This window comes from Anomaloglossus baeobatrachus, chromosome 5, assembly GCF_048569485.1.
Source record: "Anomaloglossus baeobatrachus isolate aAnoBae1 chromosome 5, aAnoBae1.hap1, whole genome shotgun sequence".
Classification (NCBI taxonomy): Eukaryota; Metazoa; Chordata; class Amphibia; order Anura; family Aromobatidae; genus Anomaloglossus; species Anomaloglossus baeobatrachus.
Window position 1 is genome coordinate 41,218,699 of NC_134357.1, and position 16,771 is coordinate 41,235,469.

Below are 16,771 nucleotides of genomic sequence, written 5' to 3' on the forward strand. Positions count from 1 at the left end.
CAGATCTATGGCAGATCTGTGGTTGCAGTGAAATTGTGGACAATCAGTGCCATGTTTGTGGCTGTGTAGAAATGGAACAATATGTCCATGATTTCACTGCAACCACAGATCTGCCAAATATTTGTGTGTGTGTGTGTGTGTGTGTGACAGGGCCTTAAGACCTTGTGCGCACGGTGCGTTTTTTTGCTGCGTTTTTTGGATGCAGTTTTAGTCCTAAAACTGCATGCATTTCCTTCCCCAGCAAAGACTATGAGATTTCAGTTTTTCTGTCCACACGTTGCAGCTTTTTTTTTTTGCTTCGTCTTTGTGGTGACCACAAAGATGCAGCATGTCAATTCTTTCTGCGCTTTTGCCAGCGTTTTTGAGACCTTCCAGTGAATAGATATGACTTTAAAAAACACACTGGGCAAAAACACAAAAAAAAACGCAGTAAAACGCGGCAAAAAATCAATGCCGAGGGAACGTTGTTTTTGGGACCAAAAAATTCATCTTTGTGGTCACCACAATGATGCAGCGTGCACACATAGCGTTAAGAAGCAGCAGGTCACTTCTTTCTCTGCGACTTTCCCTGTGTTTTTCCATTAAATATAGTGAAAAAACGCATAGGCAAAAATGCACCAAAACGCACCGAAAACGAGGCAAAAAACGCATGTGTTTTTGATGCATTTTTTTGTCCAGAGGTGCGTTTTGGTGCATTTTTCGTAGGAAAAACAAAACTGCAGTGTGCGCATATACCCTTATCCAGAAGCCTTGCCGCTTTCACCAGTTGTAAACAAGAATGTTTCTATTCACTGACATCAGAAAAAAAGAGATATCTTCCATATATTGAGGAATTACTACAGAGAGAATTCAGAAAAAAATGCAACGTGGGAGAGCAGGCGGCAGTATGCACAAATACAGAGCAGTTACACCTCAGCCCCAGTGCCTGAGGGACCAAAATCCTTTTTTGCTGCATAAGACACCAATATTATGAATGGCACATGGTAGGTGGGCCCCTCTCACAGATGGAGTATCACTTCTTACAAGAAAACCTGTTATAACATATGTTGCTTCTCGCTGAATAAAATGTGCCTAGAGGCCTTCCTTCTATGCCATCACTGAAAACTTCCTGAAATCGTACTATAATTTAATTACCATTTTTTTTATTACTATTTACTCTACAACTGATTCAATTTTTTTTTTAATTTAGTCTTAAAGGGGTTCTATCACTCACCATAAATATATATATTTTTTTACTGGGTGTAAATGCTGCTGTTCTCCTGAATCTGGAGTGGTTTTTCTTTTGTTCCTACTACTTTTTGTTTTTGAGATATGGCCCCTTCTTCCTTGTATCTAGCTCAGATCTTTTTACTAAAGTGGGCGTGGCTGTCAACTCTATGGGCGTGTTCTTAAAGACCACGCCCATTTAGCTATAAAAGACTTGATTTATTTATAGGGAAAAGAGGGCCATATCTCAGGAACAGAAAGGCGCATAAAGGAAAGAAAAACAGCGCCGGATTCAGGAGAACATCAGCATTTATCTTAAATTAAAAAAAAATATATACATTTATGGAAACTGACAGGTGAACCTGGCAAGTGTTTACAAAAGCCTGCATTCCCACCCCGGACAGGGTTGTGGTATGTGCATGAGGTCTAAACTTCAGAGCCAAAAGCAATCCAGCTATATTACGCTACTTCTAAAAATGCAAAAATTTTGGAATGAATGCATCCATCATGGTTACTTACCTTAATTTTTCAATGGTGGTCTTCTTATTTGCAAAAATCCATCTAAATACTGTTCTTCTTTTGAGGTATATAATGAAGGTGACAGCCATTATAAAGAAAACTGCCACCAACACGCCAGTCACTAAACTTCTTTTATCTGTAAAACAGAGGGTGCACGTTCAGTAATATAATCAGTGGCGACATATAGCAACAACATCTCCCAACAGAGTATCAGAAAATAATGTGGTTTTATTTTCAAAAGCAGATAATTTTGCGCTTCTAATCTCTTGAAAGGTCAAGCATAAAGCAAAAGTGTGCAGTCATTAAAGGGAATCTGTCAGATTCTTGCGGCTCAAAATACGGGAAGCCTGGATCAGAGCCTGGTGGCATGATTGCAATAAGGTATTGTATGTCTTTCTCTAAATTTCACGAGTGTGTCACGTGTGACAGACAGTCATGTGGTTTCTGGCCATAGAAGGTCACAGCGTTTGGCTGCACAGAATGCTCCCTGACTTCCTGACCCTTCGCTTGTCTGGTTCCCTCAGTCCCGCTTCCCCCCTTTTGTACTGACGTTCCCTTTTGGCTTCTCACCCCGGCTTGCCCTCTGACTACGGTTCTGCTCCCCATCTGTATCTGACGTTACCTCCCGGCTACCGACCTTAGGCTTCCACGTGACTTCAGCTCTTCTTCCTCCTTTGCACTGATGTGACCTCCCGGCTCTGACTCTCGGCTTGTACGACCATTCTGCTACCTCCCTGTCTAGATACTGGTGACATCTAGTGGGCAGACGCCGCATTACACCTGGGGAGCTCTACATCTCTCCTGTGTACCTGCGCCCCCTGGTGGTAGCATTACACCTATATTCCTCCCAACAGCAGTTATGTCTGGAGACCTCCATACACATTGGATTACTATATCCACCAAAATCTATGAATTAAAAAAGTAACAAACCTGAAGCTCTCATAGGACCGCTATCCACACTACCACCATAACCTGGCGTGTTGCAGTACGGAGGCGCCCATTCAGCTTCACAGTGACAATTCTTCTTATTATTGCAAACCTTGAAAATGCAAAAACATATTAATTATATTAATTCATGTGCATCTAGAATTCAGAACTGATGCTGGTGTTTGCAAACGACTCTTATCCGTGTATTTTTGCAGACTGAGTGCTCCGCACCAAATAATGGACGTGTCTCTGATGTTGATCTGAGTCATGGATCAAACTCACTGATGCGGGTTTATCGGAAATATAAATTAGTTGCTGCCCTTATGTTATCCATTTTTCACAGACTGTTTAATAGGAGAAGCTGGATGGACGGCCAATGTTTTGTTTTGGCATACTGATTAAACTCTGATGGTAAAAACTGACCTGACCCTGATAAGAATCACATCAAAACCATGGATTAAGCTTTTGTATAGGAGCAAGATCTCTGGTGTTGGATCAGCCCCGGTAGGTAGCTGTGTGACGCCCTGACAAAATCAGGGTGTCACAGATGACTGCACCCCTCTTCTGGTGCAGGAGTCCCTGCTCTTTGGTGCTCCATCACAATCCCCATCCAGGTACAAACACCAGCCATCAAAAACCTAGACACCCCATCATTACAATAGGGACACACCACCGGGCGGGTCCAAGCGGATGGTGACGCCCACCTAGGGGTACTGAGGTGTATGGGAGGGTCCAGAGTCAGTTTCAGTCAGAGTCAGACTGAGAGTGAGAGTGAGAGAGTGATGGTTGTCAGGAGTGGGAGCTCCTGAGCTGACAGAGGACTAGGTGGCAGTCGGTAGACAAGGCCTCAGGCGACAGAGATCCGGTCGCGGGAGACCTTAAGTGGACCTGGGCAGGGTTGTAGCCAGCGGGAATCTGGTCCGGAGCCGTGCACAGACAGGATACCTGCACCCTAGGGCGAGGAGCAGCTTTAAGTCCCTTACCAATTAACCAACCGGGGACAAGATTTCAAGTCTCGTCCCACAGGAGGCCCAGATAGAGTGAGACGGAAGCCCAAAGAAGGGGATGGGGCTCGGCAATTCCCTGCTAAGATCCCACGGGTCAGTTCTCACGGGCCACAGCTCCCAAAAGACAATAACACCGGGAGTGGACTTCCCCATTTCACGCGGAGTGGTCACAGTAAAAGACTTAAAAACAAAGTGCAGGTGGAAGGGCTCCTGTTCTACAATACCGAGTGTGGGATCCGAACTCCCCCCCCCCACACACACACCCGAAGGCTGCCGGCTGCTGGTGATCTGGTTTACCATCTGGACTCTGTGTCAAATTATTTCAGGAACTGTGAGTACACCAGCACCATCTGATCCAGCCCTGCAGATTGCGCTCTGCCACACCATCCCACCTGTACTGGGGTCCCTAGTCAACACCTCCCCTACCCGTGGGGGGGAAAAACATCCAGCTGCCCCACTCCATCAGGCCCAGGCACCATCTCCAGCGGCAGCGGCAGTGTCACCAAAATCACCGCACACCACGGGTGGCGTCACTGACAAACCTTCCCTATATTTTTAAAACCCCTTTTTCACTTGTGGGCGATGGACGGGTGCTCAGGCCCGGATTCCCCTCAAGCCACCGCAATGACCCCGGATCCGAGCTTCTCGAGCAGCCCCCCTGCCGCATTCTGTCCCCCGCCCGCAACAGCTGTACCTTGGATTTCATTTTACGAGAAAAACGGATGGCAAAAACCGACATACAGACCAAAGATGGATGAAATTGGATCCGGCAGTATGTGGCATAACTAGCATTTTTGCTGCGTCTTTTAGGCAGCATATCTGGTGCATATATTATGCAACGTTTTACAGTACCAACAAAATGAATAAGATTTCTGAAATCTCATGGAATTGCTTTTTTTTTTTTTATTCCTTGCATATTTTAACCATCAAAGCGTTTTTTTTTCTCAAATCTTTAGAATGTCGTTTCTTTCAGTGTTTTGCAGATCATTTCACACACAGAAAAATGAATTAAAGAAAAAACACCCATATTTTAAGCAGTGCTTTTCCCTGCCAACATTTATCATGGGTTGGGCTAGGATAACCAGGCAGCGGGGCTCCTAAACTGGCCCTCAGGCTAGAAGGGCCCTTAGCTGTATCTGATCCCAGAGGTACGTCTGATGGTGACGATGTCTGGGCCACCTCCCTTGCCCTGCTTCTGAACAGTCCTGATCTAATACCCCTTCTCCTTCAACCCAGGGGAGAGCCAGGACAGGAGTGATAGAACCCACACATAAGGGAAACAGGGGAAACTAAAACTCTATCACGCTCACACAGAGGTATTGATAAGGAAGAAAATGAGACGACTAGAGGACTGCACAACTCCGCGCACAAAGCAATGTGTGTCGCCCGGGAACCAGGGGGTACTCAGATCCGGGCCACGGGGTCACTTCTGTGGGTATCACGGTGGCGTGACCTGGTCTGTGATCCCAGGCTCCACAGTAAAAGGGGATTTGGTAAGGGAGATTGTCCGTGACGCCACCCACGGTTGTGGTGATTGTTTGGACACCACCGCTGCTCTTTATGGGGATCCCGGGAGCGGTGACAGGGAGCAGGTTAGTTGTTATTTCTCCCATCCGTGGGTAGGGGGTTGGTTGTCCCGGGGCCCGGTGATGGGGATAAGCAGGGAGCAGGGCGCAGTGCTGCGGTGCGGTGCCTGAGGGCACGGGCGTACTCACAAGTATTTCACACAGAGTCACTGGTAACTAGGAATTGTCGGTGTTCGCAGCCTTCGGTACGGGGTGTTAGTGTCCCACACACGGTGCAGCAGCTCCTGTTGTTCTTTCCCTGCAGCCAGGTGCCTCTCTCTCCACTCTCTTCCTCTTTCTCCTCAGCCGGGAACGGGGAATCCACTCCCCTGCAGTGATCCGGGTCACCCTAGGTACCGTCGGGCCACTACCCTTCTCCGTCTACCTCTGGCCCCTTCCTCACTGCAGCCTGTCCCGGCCCTCTCGGAGCACGCTTCACTATCAGCCTGGGAGCTACAACTCCAGGCTCCTCTTCTGTCTGTCTCTCCAAACACTCTGCTCCAGCCCCTCCCCCCTGCTCTGCTTTTCTCCTACCCTGGGGGATGTGGTTTGTCCTGCTGCACCGGTGTGAGATCAGATTACCAAGGAGGATTAACTCTTTCTGTGACAACCTGGCTTTGCCAGGGCGTCACAAATGCAATCACCAGCAGGACTTGGGATACAAAAGCACATGGACCGCTGTAGGAAGAGCTATAATCGGCATGGGAAGACAGGCTCCTCCAGCTTAAAAAGGTGGGGAGTGATTGTGATAGGTCTCCTACAACATGTGATGCAAGAGGTAACCAGCAGGCTAGCAGAGATTAACTCCAGTAATGGCTGCTTTACACGCAGCAACATCGCTAGCGATGTCGCTCGTGAAAGCACACGTCCCCTTAGTTTGTGCATCACGGGCAAATCGCTGCCCGTGGTGCACAACATCGCTAGTACCCATCACACATACTTACCTGCCTAACGACATCGCTGTGGCCGGCGAACTGCCTCTTTTCTAAGGGGGCGGTTCGTGCAGCGTCACAGCGACGTCACACAGCAGCTGTCCAACTGAAGCGGAGGGGCGGAGAGCAGCCGCAGGAAAATCACGCCCACCTCGTTGCCAGAGGACGCAGGTACGCTGTTGTTCGTCGTTCCCGGGGTGTCACACGTAGCGATGTGTGCTGCCTCAGGAACGACGAACAACCTGCGTCCAGCACCAGCAACGATATTTGGGATTTGAACGACGTGTCAACAATCAACGATTAGGTGAGTATTTTTGATCGTTAGTGGTCGCTCGTATGTTTCACACGCAACAATGTCGCTAACGAGGCCAGATTTGCGTCACGAATTCCGTGACCCCAACGACATCTCGTTAGCGATGTCGTTGTGTGTAACGCCCCCTTAGGCCCAATCACTAATGAAAACACAGCTGGTTGATGCCCAAGCCTGTCTGTGTAATTCATAAGCACCAGATGAGGCATAGTGTGGAGTGTCAGATTCTGCAGTGTGAACAGTGTCAGATGCAGCCATAACGCTCGGCGAGTTCAGAGCCAAACACCGTGTGACACATTATGTATTTTGCTGCAGAAAAATCTGCTGCAATTCCCCAACGCTTGAACATACCATTGGTCAAAGACGTAGATCAAGAGTCCATTATGGCTATATAAATCCTCAGTAATGTAATTTAAAGGACCACTACCTCGTTTGTTTTTTATTGCCCCTCTGGTTAGCAATCAGTAGTATATGTGTAGTGAGTGTATTAATATACAGTCATGGCCAAAAGTTTTGAGAATGCTACAAATATTAATTTTTACAAAGTCTACTGCTTAAGTTTTTCTAATGGCAATTTGCATATACTCCAGAATGTCACAAAGAGTGATCAGCTTAACAGCAATTACTTGCAAAGTCAATAATGGCTAAGAAAATGAACTTTAACCCCCAAAACACATTTCAACATCATTGCATTCCTGCCTTAATTGTTTGGGACATCTGGAATACAGCTTATTAGGAGAAGAAGAGGTGAGCACTTCCACCAGTCTTGTCTCATGCCAACTGTTAAGCATCCTGAAACCATTCATGTGTGGGGTTGCTTCTCAGCCAAGGGAATCGCACCACTCACAGTCTTGCCTAAAAGCACAGCCATGAATAAAGAATGGTACCAGAATGTCCTCCAAGAGCAACTTCTCCCAACTGTCCAAGAGCAGTTTGGCGCCCAACAATGCCTTTTCCAGCATGATGGAGCACCTTGCCATAAAGCAAAGGTGATCACCAAATGGCTCATGGAACAAAACAGAGATTTTGGGTCCATGGCCTGGAAACTCCCCAGATCTTAATCCCATTGAGAACTTGTGGGCAATCATCAAGAGACGGGTGGACAAACAAAAACCAACAAATTCTGGCAAAATGCAAGCATTGCTTATGCAAGAATGGACAGCTATCAGTCAGGATTTGCTCCAGAAGTTGATTGAGAGCATGCCAGGGAGAATTGCAGAGGTCCTGAAGAAGAAGGGTCAACCTGCAAATATTGACTTGCTGCATTAACTCATTCTAACTGTCAATATAACCTTTTGGTCCTCATAATATGATTGCAATTATATTTCTGTATGTGATGTAAACATCAGACAAACACAAATAAAAACCAGAGGGCAACAGATCATGTGAAAATTGAATTTTGGTGTCATTCTCAAAACTTTTGGCCATGACTGTACGTACCGTGACACCGTCTTCTACCGTTTCCATCGCTGTTCCGGTTTCTCTCCTGCATCATCTGCTCTTTCTTGTCAGTTCACACCCCAGACCATTAATGCCTTTCTTAGGTCGGGGTTACATGAGCGTTGATTTTCTCATGCGAGAGAATCGGAACACTTATGGTAATGGCACTCCCATCAAACTCTGATCAGAGTGTCAGCTTAGTGTGATACAATTCTCTGCCATAAGAGAATCGGAGCACACTGTCAGAAATAGATGGAAAACAAAATTTCTTCTCCATTTTGTGGGTCTGCAGAAATTGGACTGCACTCAGATGTCATCCGTGTGCAGCCCGATGATTTTCATGCACCTATAAACTTGAATCACAGATGCAAAAAAAAAAACAAAAAAAAACCGCTGATCAACACTGCTCCATAGAATAAAAGTGGTCTGAGTGCTATCCAATAAAACCTTGGATAGCACTCGTTCAATGTACATCGCTTGTGTGAGCGAGCCTTAATGTAAGTCTATGGAAGCCTCATTCCGAGTTTTGTAGACTCACAGAGAAAATTACTTCTGGTCCACACAGAATAATGAGCTGGATGGTTACAAGATCCAGAAGAGTATCGGAGCAGCGCTGGAAACGGCAGGCGACGGCAACCGGTAATGCCCTACATAAACTAGTGATTGCTAACGGATGGGGCCGGAGTGGTCCTTCCACAGCTGGACCGGTGGAGGTTACAGACCATTGTGTTGGCCGTGTTCCACTTCTCGGGCTGTAGACAGTGATGAGAAGTTTTATTCTCAGGCTTTTCTAACATCGTTATCTAGTGTTGGAATAATTCATCTACTTTTAGACTTTTTCTACCTTTGAAGTAAAATTATAATGTTAGAACATTGAAATGTTAATGAAAATTTGCTCAAGAAAATGAATCCAGCCTAGAATTTAATTTAAAACCCATATTTGATCACTTCTGTCTATGATGCAAATACCTAATTTAGGAGCCCGAGCACAACCTTAAAGGGAATGTATCACCTGCCGTATTTCTCAGAATTTAAACTACATTCTGATACATATTCTGGTTTTCCAATCTTATTTTATTTTCTCATTTTTTTTTCCGTACCTGACTATGAGGGTGAGCTGTAAGAGAAAGGCTTAGAGAAACCACATGGGCCCGAAGAACCTGTAGACTGCAGGTGCTCATTAGCTTTTATTGGAGTGTTGTGGGCAGTCTCTGATCTGTGCAGAGGTCACAGTACAGGAAGCAGAGGAGGTGAGCTGTGATATCATCTACTGTGAATGGTGGATCCTATGTTGTCTACTGTATATAGAGGTGTTATCATTCATTGTACAGCAGGGGGAGGAGGTGAGCTGTGACATCACCTATTATGAATGGTGTACCCTGTATTATCTACTGTACAGTCTCTGATCTGTGCAGAGGTCACATTACAGCAAGCAGAGGAGGTGATCTGTGATATCAATAGAGGATTCCATGTTGTCTACTGTATAGAGAGGTGTTATCAGTCTTTGTACAGGAGGATGAGGAGAGCTGTGACATTCTCTATTGTAAATGGTGGATTCTGTGTTATCTAGTGTATATAGAGGTGTTGTCAGTCATTACACAGGAGGAGGAGGTGAGCTGTGACATTGTCTATTATGAATGGTGTATACTGAGTTATTGACTGTATATAGAGGTTTTATCAGTCATTTTACAGGAGAAGGTGAGCTATGATATAACCTATTGTGAATGGTGATATCTGTATTATAAACTGCATATAGCTGTGTTATCAGTCATTGTTAAAAGGAGGTGAGCTGTGACATCACCTATTGTGAATGGTGGATTTTGTGTTATCTACTATATATAGAAGTGTTATCAGTCATTGTACAAGAAGAGAAGGTGAGCTGTGACATCACCTATTATGAGTGATGGGTCTTGTTATCTATTATATATTGAGGTGTTAGCAGTCATTACACAGGAGGAGGAGGTGAGCTGTGGCATCCCCTATTGTGAATGGAGGATCCTGTTAGCTACTTGATATATAGGTGTTATCAGTCATTGTACAGGAGGAGGGAGAAGTGAGCTGTGACATCACCTATTGTGAATTCTGGGTCCTGTGTTACCTGCTTTCTTTTTGGCACTGGAGCTCCGACCTCTGCTCGTCTGCTGGACTAGTCCAGTTCTATTTATATGATAGCTATATGTAAACTATCAATTCTAGATTTAAAGACAGACTGAATAATTCCCGGACTGTTATTCCCATGTACTTTTTGTTCTGTGCAGATTTAGCCCTAATAATAGAATACATGACGTGTCATTTAGCTCTTCTTTCTTTCCTTGTACGCTGTAGTAAGCTCCCTTTGCTATAGTTTAGCATTTATGCAAAAGGAACATCTAAAATGAGAGTAAAATATGTATTTCCACCACATATTCTACATCCCATGATGAGAAATTTGCTTCAAAGTCAACCAAGACAGTGTGGCGCTCACCTGCTCGGTATGGGGTCCCTGGAATGACTTTTAAGTTATTTTCTCCATGTTTATTTATTAGCTATATGGAACGCGATTCCACTTTTCTATTACTTTGCAACATATTCAGCTATTCTGCTTAATCCGGCATTTATTGTGCGAGTTTCATTTCATGAAAAAGTATTTTTAATATTTGCGTTATGTGTGTGTATGGCCCGCCATCCTCATCGGCTACAAGCAGAGCTAGGCCGGTAAAGACCTTAAGCGTTAAGTGTAAGTTGAATGATCTCCTGGGTCCTGATGTAAATTCTATACATGGGCCCCATCTATCTGAAAGTTTTGGGGTATTGGAGAAAATTAGACCCAGAAGAAAAACAAGCAAACCATGCAAATCGCCCAGCTCTACAAGGCAGCCATGATGAACACTGATCCACCATGTTGACCACTTGTAAACAGTGTGGTGGGGCCATTAATGTTAGTGAGAAGGGTTTTCCTATGGCAACCCTATGGTAAAGGTGTTTTCACATTTAAGATAGGGTTTTAAATCCCGGACAACCCCTATAATTGGGTCTGAAATTGAGTAAGAATAGGTCTTGCCCAAAGGTCTCAAACATGAGGTCCCCGAGGCTTCATTCTGGAGCCCTCAGGCCTCTGAGTTCCCAAGGTGATGATGTGCAGGAATTTAGGAGGCCGCCGATATCATCGTTTTTTTTTCCTGTTGAATGTGTTTTTGTGATGGAGACATTACTACAAAAAGGGGACCAGGATTGGAGAAATTACTACAAGTAAGGAACCAAGATGGGGGACCTTACTATAAGAAAGGGACAATGATGGGGAACACTACTACTAGAAAGGGACCAGGATTGGGGACATTACTACAAGTAAGGAACCAAGATGGGGGACCTTACTATAAGAAAGGGACAATGATGGGGAACATTACTACTAGAAAGGGACCAGGATTGGGGACATTACTACAAGGAAGGTACCAAGATGGGGGAAATTACTACAGAAGGGGAGCAGGATGGGGGACAATACTACAAAAAGGAGCCGTGGATGGAGTACCTTACTACAAGAAGGGGACCAGGATGGGGGACATTACTCCTAGATGGGGAACAGGACTGCGGAAACTACTACAAAAAGGGAACCAAGATGGGATACCTTACTATAAGAAAGGGACAAGGATGAGCGACATTACTACTAGAAGGGGACCATGATTGGCGAAATTGCTACAAGAAGGGATCCAGGATAGAGGACTTTACTAAAAGAAGAGGGCCAAGATCGGGGCTATTACTACAAGAAGAGAACCAGGATGGGGACATTACTACAAGAAGGGGCCCAGGATGGGGGACCTTACTATAAGAAAGGGACAAGAATGGGGGACCTTACTACTAGAAAGGGACCAGCATTGGGGAAACTACTACAAGAAGGGAACCAAGATGGGGGATGTTACTATAAGAAAAGGACAAGGATGGGTGACATTACTACTAGAAGGAGACCAGGATTGGGGAAATTACTACAAGAAGGGAACCAAGATGGGGGATGTTACTATAAGAAAAGGACAAGGATGGGTGACATTACTACTAGAAGGGGACCAGGATTGGGGAAATTACTACAAGAAGGGGACCAGGATGGAGGATTTTACTAAAAGAAGTGGGTCAGGATCAGGGACATTACTACAGGATAAGAGGATGGTGTACAATACTACAAGATGGTGACAAGGATTGGGGACATTACTACAAGATGGGGACCAGGACAGGGCACATTACTACAGAAAGGGACCAGGATGGGGCCATTACTACAAGATGGGCACCAGGACTGGGCACATTACTACAGAATGGGACAAGGATGGAGGACATGACTACAAGTTTTGCACCAGGATGGTGGACAGTACTACAAGATGGGAACAGGATGGGGGACACTACAACAAGATGGGGACCAGGATGGGCGACATTTCTACAAGATAGGGACCAAGATGGGGCACATTACTACAGAATGGGACCAGGACGAGGCTATTACTACAAGGTGGGGACCAGGATGGGGCACATTAACTACATAATGGGACCAAGATGGGGGATATTACTACAAGATGGGATCAGGATGGGAACATTATTACAAGATGGGGGGAATTATTACAGAACCAAGGACACTATTACAAAATAGGGACCAGGATTGGGGATATATTACAGGATGAGGCACATTATTGCAGGACTGAGGATATTATTACAGGTTGGCACCTGAATTACTGTAGGTTTAATTGGGGGGAAAAAGAAAAACATTTTTATACAATTAAAAACATTCAAAATAAAGTATGAAAAAAGTAATGGATAAATATTTTTATGGTTTCATAGTTTTTAAGGTTGAAGGTAGACTTAAGTCCATCGAGTTCAACTTATTACCTAACATGTTTATCCAGAGGAAGACAAAAAGCCCATGGAGGTCAGACGGTAAGCTCCATATTATGTTTTATGTAAAAACTGAAGTAAAAAACAAAATCTGTACTACAATACATATCATAAACACCATAAGAACTGCAAAAATGGTACAAAATGATAAAAAGTCATATATAGCAAAAATTATATCAGTGAACACATTGGTCTTCTTATATGGTTCAAAGGTACTTTTTGGGACCCTAGGTTCCAGGGTTAGGGTGCGACTGCAATTACGCTTTTGGGTCGAGCCAAGGTTGGTCATAATGCCTCTCGAAAGTAACAGCATTATTAGCAAACGAAGGGGAAAATTAGCCAATAAGTCGTGAAAAACAGCCATATTGTCCTTGTTGGCCAAACCTGGCACCATAATAAAGTTGAATTTGGCTTTGGGGCATCCTCTTATCTATGTATTTGTGGCGCCCTGGACAAGCCAGGACATCACAGGTACTACACCAACACACCCCACACCCCGGTTAGGCACACCTAGGTCAAACACAAATCCTTGTTGCCTTCCTCCAGGGGCTGATGTCCACACCAGGGGGTGGGCCAGGCGGTTGGCCCCACCCACCGAGGAGTTCACAGTCCTGGAGGCGGGAAAAGGGATCAGTTTCGAGTTGGAGTTGAGTTAGGGAAGTGGTAGTAGAGGAGACTGACCGTGTCCGGGTGCGTGGCCCGGGCACATACAGCAAGGTTGGCAGATGGTGGTGACCGTCTGCAGGAGAGGCTGATTGGAGTGAACCGTAAGGACCGGGGACGGGCGGTGGCCCGCCGGTACCAGATCGGGGAGTGAAGAGAAGCCTGCACCATCCGGAAGGGCCTACGGACCCCGATCAGGCTAGGAGTCGCCATAAAACTGGTCAAATCCGTTAGCGAAGGGAACCTCCGGGGTTTCCCAGCAGCCAAGACCCGATTGAAGGCAACAGCTCACACCGTAAAGGGAAACACAGTCACCGCCAAGACTACAGTTCCCAGGGCCAGAGCCTGCGGGCAAAAGGGGCTCCCTCAGCATCCATCCAAGCTGGGGAGCGGGTTACCGGTGGGAAGCCATTGGAAACGTAAACACAACACAGGTGCAGTCACCATCAACCTACCGGGAGGAGAACAACCGCAGCCGTCTGTGGGACCCGTCCATCCAGCCGTTTGTTTGACCAGAGACTCCGTGTAAATTACTGGCTGAGTGAGTACCACCGTGCCGTGCGGCACAGCGCTGCCCCTGCGACCCTGCACCTCACCAGGCCCCGTAACCCGCCTGTCATCCCTAACCCTCACCGGGGCCCCGGGACAACCAACCCCCTTACCCACGGAGGGGAGAACCAACATCCAAGCTGCTCCCTGTCATCGCTCCCGGGATCCCCGTCCAGAGCAGCCGAACCCGAGCAGTGGGTGAGCGCAGCGTCCCCGCCTCCGCCCGCGACATATTCCCTGCTCATCTTATAGAGCCGCTGCATGGAGACTGAAGGGCATACACTATTAAAGAGTTTTCCTTTGGAGAATTGAAAGATAAGCCGTAAAAAAAAAAAATATGAAATGCAACCAGTTCCATTATGAGAGTGTAACTTCTTATCAGCGTCCATATTAGCATTATATGGAAATGATCGTGTTGTAACAGTGCGAGTCCCTCCATTGTCCCGTTATCAGCCCATTACTCTGCTTCAGTTAATCACTTGCTTTTAATAGTCAAATATGATAAATGAATATGTCCTGCGATTAAATGTGCAGAGAAATATTCCTATCATTCAGCGGGCACCAATTGCCAAATTCCCCTCCGTCCTGCCAAAACATCTAATAACCCTGGATTGGAAAACTTACTCCGTGTCCGTGGCATTTAACTGCACAGTCGTGGACGCCAAATACGCTGATGTTCTGACACTGGCGATTGAGACAGATCTAAAAGGGAAAGGAAAAAACAACGTAAATGTGATACAAATCAGAAATCTAGGGGGTCCTCCTTTCTTACAAAAAAATTATGGTATAAGTAGCATAAATAATGGTGAACCATCAAGCTATCAAGGGAAGACCCCTCCGTTAGACTCTACAACACCTTTAGCACCTGGGATTTGGCTTGATTCATCGCACCATTAGGCTCTGTAATGGGAGGATCTCTACAAAGGTCCTCTCCACCCCTTAAAATAAGTTATCCATACCCATTTGGTGGTCAAATCTGGTTATTTCAGTAGGACATCTAAAAATCTAATGTTAGTGGAGGACCCCTGACTGTCCCCCAATTTCAGGTGTTTGGGAATATGCACCATGACTTCTAAAACCTCTGCCTCTTCTGCTTCTGACGTCATCACTAGCTAAGCCAAAATCATTCTCTGGGATGTCCATCAAAGAAGAATAAAGTAGGACACCATGAAGCTTGGACTTCTACCTCCGCCCAGATGACTTTTGGTAGGAACCAATTAAGACAACACAACTTCTCTGACCTCTACCTCCACCCAGATGACTCCTGATAGTCAAAGAGTTAAACCAATAATTACTATCATGCAGAAGCTTAAAAATAGACAAGCCCTTTTTGTAAATAGTTTACCAGGAGTCATTTGGGTGGAACTAAGGGACCAAAGACTTAGAACCATTTATGCCCATTCTACCTTAATTGACATCTCACCAAGCCTGTGATGGCACCACTAACTGAGCCAAAATCATTCTCTGGGATGTCAATCAAAGAAGAATCAAGTAGGACACCATGAACCTTGGACTTCTGCCTCCACCCAGATGACTTTGGTAGGAATCAATTAGGACAATACAACTTCTCTGACCTCTACCTTCACCCAGATGACTTCTGATAGTCAGAGTTAAACTAATACTTACTATCATGCAGAATCTTAAAAATGGACAAGACCTTTTTCTAAATAGCTTACTTGGAGTCATCTCAGTGGAACTGAGGGATCAAGGAGTCATAACCATTTATACCCATTCAACTTTAACTTGACATCCCACCAAGCTTCTGATGTCACCACTAGCTAAGCCAAAATCATTCTCTGGGATGTCAATCAAAGAAGAATCAAGTAGGACACCATGAACCTTGGACATGTAAAGCCATCCAGATAACTCCTGGTAGGAATCAATTAGGACAACACAACTTCTTGGATCGCTACCTCCACCCAGATAACTCCTGATAATCAAAGAAGAATCAAGTAGGCCTCATGGACCTTGGACCTGTAGAGCCACCCAGATGACTCCTGAAAGGAATCAACTAGGATATCAAAACTTCTCAAACCTCTACCTCCACCCAGATGACTCCTGATAATCAAAAAAGAATCAAGTAGGCCTCATGGACATTGGACTTGTAGCGCTGCCCATACGACTCCTGGTAGGAATCAATTAGGACATCACAACTTCTTGGACCTCTACCTCCACCCAGATGACTCCTGGTAGGAATCAATTAGGACAACACAACTTTTCAGACCTCTACCTCCACCCAGATGACTCCTGATAGTCAAAGATGAATCAAATAGGTCTCATGAACCTTTGACCTGTAAAGCCACCAAGATAACTTTTGGTAGGAATCAATTAGGACAACACAACTTCTTGGAGCTCTACCTCTACCCAGATGACTCCTGATAATCAAAGAAGAATCGAGTAGGCCTCATGAACCTTGGACCTGTAGCGCCACCCAGACGACTCCTGGTAGGAATCAATTAGGACATCACAACTTCTTGGACCTCTACCTCCACCCAGATGACTCCTGGTAGGAATCAATTAGGACAACACAACTTTTCAGACCTCTACCTCCACCCAGATGACTCCTGATAGTCAAAGATGAATCAAATAGGTGTCATGAACCTTTGACCTGTAAAACCACCAAGATAACTTTTGGCAGGAATCAATTAGGACGACACACCTTCTTGGATCTCTACTTCTACTTAGATGACTCCTGATAATCAAAGAAGAATCGAGTAGGTCTCATGAAACTTGGACCTGTAGCGCCGCCCAGACGACTCCTGGTAGGAATCAATTTGGACATCACAACTTCTTGGACCTCTACCTCCA

General features: G+C 45.4%; 1 protein-coding gene across 2 annotated transcripts in view; it reads right to left on the minus strand.

Moving 5' to 3' along the window:
* ADAM12 (ADAM metallopeptidase domain 12) overlaps positions 1-16,771 on the minus strand; it is a 779,249-nt gene that overhangs the window by 55,909 nt on the left and 706,569 nt on the right. For both annotated transcript variants that reach the window (XM_075348446.1, XM_075348445.1), the window contains exons 17-19: positions 14,588-14,665; positions 2,656-2,764; positions 1,726-1,861 (exon numbers count right to left, since the gene is read on the minus strand). In XM_075348446.1, the coding sequence (XP_075204561.1) occupies positions 1,726-1,861; positions 2,656-2,764; positions 14,588-14,665 (323 nt within the window). The remainder of the gene's footprint in view (positions 1-1,725; positions 1,862-2,655; positions 2,765-14,587; positions 14,666-16,771) is intronic.